We start from the raw sequence: 5,000 nt of genomic DNA, 5'->3' as shown, positions 1-5,000 counted from the left end.
CAGGGATCAGTATAGGGAATTCCAGACGCAACGTCCCATTGTCAAGAAGATGAGCGAGACTCTACGTCCCGAAGGGAAGTTTGGGGAGACCTCTGAGATTCACGATAAATACAGACAGTTTGAAATCCAAAGAAACATCGCACCCAAACAGGGAGCCACTCTCAGACCAGAGGGAATGTTTGGGGAGACTTCAGAAATCCATGATAAATATAAGCGCGTGGAACCACAGCGAAACATTGCCAAGAGACATACATCCAATCTTAGACCAGAAGGCCAGTTTGGAGAGACTTCAGAACTCCATGATAAATTTAAACCCCTCGACACACAGCGGAACATTGCAAAGAAACACTCTGCAAATCTAAGACCAGAAGGCCAATTTGGTGAAACCTCCGAGCTGCATGATAAGTACAGACATTTAGCGCCACAGCGTAACATTGCTAAAAGGCATTCGTCAAATTTGAAACCTGAAGGCCATTTCGGAGAGACTTCAGAGGTACATGCCAAGTACAAGGAAGTTGAGCCAATGCGAAACATTGCAAAAAGACACCAAGCGAATCTCAAACCTGAGGGTCATTTTGGTGAAACATCCGAACTGCATGACAAGTACAAGGAAGTAGAACCGCAGCGCAATATTGCCAAGAGACATTCGGCAAATCTCAAACCAGAGGGACACTTTGGCGAAACTTCAGAATTACATGATAGTTACAGAGAATTTGAGCCTCAGAGAAACATCGCAAAGAAGCATTCAGCAAACTTAAAACCCGAGGGCCACTTTGGTGAGACTTCAGAACTACATGACAAATATAAGGAAGTAGAACCACAGCGCAACATTGCTAAGAGACATTTGGCAAACCTCAAGCCGGAGGGTCAGTTTGGCGAAACTTCAGAACTACATGATAAATATAGGGAATTCCAGCCACAGAGAAACATCGCAAAGAAGCATTCAGCAAACTTGAAACCAGAGGGCCACTTTGGAGAAACATCAGAACTTCATGATAAGTACAAGGAAGTGGAACCACAGCGCAATATCGCTAAGAGACATTCCGCAAATCTGAAACCTGAAGGTCACTTTGGTGAAACTTCAGAACTACATGATAAGTACAAGGAAGTTGAACCACAGAGAAACATTGCGAAAAGACACTCTGCCAATCTGAAACCAGAAGGTCAATTTGGCGAGACCTCAGAGTTGCATGACAAGTACAGAGAAGTAGAACCACAGCGCAATATTGCCAAGAGACATTCTGCAAACCTCAAACCCGAGGGACACTTCGGCGAAACATCGGAACTTCATGACAAGTACAAGGAAGTTGAACCACAAAGAAACATTGCTAAGAGACACTCTGCCAATCTTAAACCTGAAGGTCACTTTGGCGAGACTTCAGAACTGCAAGATAGTTACAGAGAATTTGAGCCTCAGAGAAACATCGCAAAGAAGCATTCGGCAAACCTGAGACCTGAGGGCCACTTTGGCGAAACTTCAGAACTGCATGACAAGTATAAGGAAGTTGAACCACAGCGCAATATTGCCAAAAGACATTCTGCAAATCTTAAACCAGAAGGGCAATTTGGTGAGACTTCAGAATTGCATGATAGTTACAGAGAATTTGAGCCTCAGAGAAACATCGCAAAGAAGCATTCGGCAAATTTAAAACCAGAGGGTCACTTTGGTGAGACTTCAGAACTACATGACAAGTACAAGGAAATGGAACCACAGAGAAACATTGCGAAAAGACACTCTGCCAATCTAAAACCCGAGGGTCAATTTGGCGAGACCTCAGAGTTGCATGACAAGTACAGAGAAGTGGAACCACAGCGCAATATTGCTAAGAGACATTCGGCAAACCTCAAACCCGAGGGACACTTCGGCGAAACATCGGAACTTCATGACAAGTACAAGGAAGTTGAACCACAGCGCAATATTGCCAAAAGACATTCTGCCAATCTGAAACCAGAAGGCCAGTTTGGGGAAACTTCAGAGTTGCATGATAGTTACAGAGAATTTGAGCCTCAGAGAAACATTGCAAAGAAGCATTCGGCAAACTTGAGACCTGAGGGTCACTTTGGTGAGACTTCCGAACTACATGACAAGTATAAGGAAGTGGAACCGCAGCGCAATATTGCCAAAAGACATTCTGCAAATCTCAAACCAGAAGGTCAGTTTGGTGAAACCTCTGAACTCCATGACAAATACAGACCTTTAGAGACCCAGAGAAATATTGCGAAGAAACACTCAGCAAACCTCAGACCAGAGGGCCATTTTGGGGAGAACTCAGAAATTCACGATAAGTACAAACCTTTGGATTCACAGAGGAACATTGCTAAGAGGCACTCGTCAAATTTAAAACCTGAAGGGCATTTTGGGGAAGTTTCGGAACTCCATGATAAATATAAGGAATTTGAATTACAGAGGAATATTGCCAAAAGACACTCGGCAAACCTTAAACCCGAGGGGCGTTTTGGAGAAACTTCGGAGCTTCATGACAAATATAAGGAATTTGAACCGCAAAGGAATATCGCAAAAAAACACTCAGCCAATTTGAAACCTGAAGGTCAATTTGGTGAGACTTCAGAACTACATGACAAATATAAAGAACTGGAACCACAAAGAAACATCGCCAAGAGACATTCAGCAAATCTAAAGCCTGAAGGTCACTTTGGCGAAACTTCAGAACTTCACGACAAATACAAGCCCCTAGACTCTCAGAGAAGCATTGCCAAGAAACACTCCGCAAACCTCAGACCCGAAGGCCAGTTTGGAGGAACTTCAGAACTCCACGACAAGTACATCCCTTTGGAAAGTCAGCGGAACATAGCCAAGCGCCACACTTCCGAACTGAAACCCGAAGGGAAATTCGGCGAGACTTCAGAACTCCACGACAAGTACAAACAACTAGATACCCAGAGGAGCATCGCCAAGCGCCACGGTGCATCTTTGAAACCAGAAGGTGAATTCGGCGAAGTCTCAGAAGTCCACGACAAATACAAAAGCCACCAGGCCCACCGTCCCAAAGTGGAGAAGAGAAACATTGACAATATTTGGCAGGAGGCTCCTAAAGTGTCAGTCAAGGGGAATACCGAGACGCTGTCAAAATACAATCAGTTTCCCGATTCAAGAATGCTCGACTTGAGAATCCCGCCGAAGTATAACAATAACATCAAGCCTGTGAAAGTTGCCTAATGTTTCCAGAGAGTTATTATGAGACGTGCTAATATATAGTTCTGTTCTTTATAGAGTTTATCTAATCATAAGTGCACCGCTTATGGTTATAGTTGTTACCGGAGGAGAGAGAAGAGCCATATAATCTAGCACTTAAGCAAATATTTGTCTGATATTAGATTATTCTTATACTCATAAGAATAATATATTTATATATATATATACTGCGCACACACACACACAAACACACACATATACTACCAGCCTTAAGTGCAAACCAAAGCTCCTTGCAACATTATCTAAGGACAACGTTTGTACAGGAGGTCAGAGTTTAGTGATATCCACTCACAACTTCCTCACAGTTACACACATAGTAAATAAAAAGAAAAATCGTAACAAAGGCTCAGTCATCTAGGCGCTGGAAGTCTAGTTAACCTGACGCCGAAGTGGCCTGTACAACAACGTCGAATTATTGTGTACAAAAAAAACTACAATCAACTCATTTATATATTTTTGGTAGCAACATATTTCATGTTAAACTCTGTATCATTGATAATATTAAAACAATGAACTTGGTGAGTTAGCCTTCCTCTGTTAACGCGATTAGTGACAAAATTACAAATAAATAAGTAAATATATGAATCAGTAGAATAAAAATAGATATATATTTTTTCATAACTAGTGCATAAACGGTTACACTTACTAGTAACATTATCAAAAACAAATGATTAGATAAAAAAAAAGTTTTGAGCCATAATAGGTTTTCCACTAGACAACAAAACTCAAAAAGGATTATTACTGGTTATTTTTTCACTTCATATGTATATAAGTGTATGCAGATTTATATTAATCTACATCTATCTATCTATCTCTATGCATACGTGTGTGTGTTTGTGTTTGTGAGTGTGTGTGTGTGTGTGTTTGTTTGTTTGTTTGTTTATTTGTGTGTGTGTGTGTGTGTGTGTGTGAGCATGCATAGGTACGTGTGCATATGTGTACCTGTGTGTTTGTATGTGTGTGTGTAGCAAGATAGAAAGATAGATAGATAAATAAACAGAGAGATAAACACCAACATACAAAGACACACATCTTCACAGAGAAACAATGAATATAGCAAGTAAGATCGCACGAAACAGTGAAACAACGAAACAGTGAAACAATGACACAGTGAAACAATGAAACAACGAAACAGTGAAACAATGACAGTGAAACAATAAAACAACCATGGACAGCCTAACCAAAAAAAAAAAAAAAAAAGTAACAAATAAATATATATAAAAAGTTATAGTAAAATAAAGATAGAATGAAAAAATAGTTGTGAAAAATGCATTAATTAAACGCTCTGATGAAAAATTTAGTATGACCATAATTATATTAATGCAAAGGAAATCAACATAAAATCGGGAAAATATATAAGAAATTATTATTATAACGATGAACAAGGGTATGTTGCAGATATCTTTTATTACTATCAAAACAATGATAGTAATAATAATGATATTAGTGGTAATGATAATAATTATATTAGTAGCAATGATAATGACAATATAGATAATCATAATTATGATAATTCTAATGATAACAACAATGATAATATTACTAACAATGATGATAACAATAATGATGAGGATAATAGTATTAATGATGAATATAATGATAATGAGGATAATAACAAAAATGATATCCATAATAATGAATCATAATATTGATGATGATAAGCAATAACAATGGTAATAATAACAAATAATGATAATGATAATACAAAAATGGTAATGACGATAACACCAGTAATAATAATGATAATGACAATAATCATCTTTGATGAGGATAATTATGATTACAA

At 38.7% G+C, this 5,000-nt stretch overlaps 2 protein-coding genes across 2 annotated transcripts in view; both read left to right on the top strand.

Annotated features, from left to right (window-relative positions):
- Positions 1-3,768, top strand: part of LOC122251080 (uncharacterized) — a 4,445-nt gene extending 677 nt beyond the window's left edge. Inside the window, exon 1 of the mRNA XM_043012809.2 lies at positions 1-3,768. This exon is cut by the window's left edge and continues 677 nt beyond it. Within this exon, the coding sequence (XP_042868743.2) occupies positions 1-3,178 (3,178 nt within the window). The 3' untranslated portion in view covers positions 3,179-3,768.
- Positions 1-5,000, top strand: part of LOC122251176 (uncharacterized) — a 76,381-nt gene that overhangs the window by 63,283 nt on the left and 8,098 nt on the right. The window lies entirely within an intron of this gene.

The sequence above is a fragment of the Penaeus japonicus genome, unplaced genomic scaffold (genome assembly GCF_977035675.1).
Source record: "Penaeus japonicus unplaced genomic scaffold, GWHDUDI00000001_assembly GWHDUDI00000041, whole genome shotgun sequence".
In the NCBI taxonomy this organism is placed as follows: Eukaryota; Metazoa; Arthropoda; class Malacostraca; order Decapoda; family Penaeidae; genus Penaeus; species Penaeus japonicus.
Note: the sequence above shows the minus strand (reverse complement) of the source record. Positions and strands in the feature narration are given on the sequence as shown.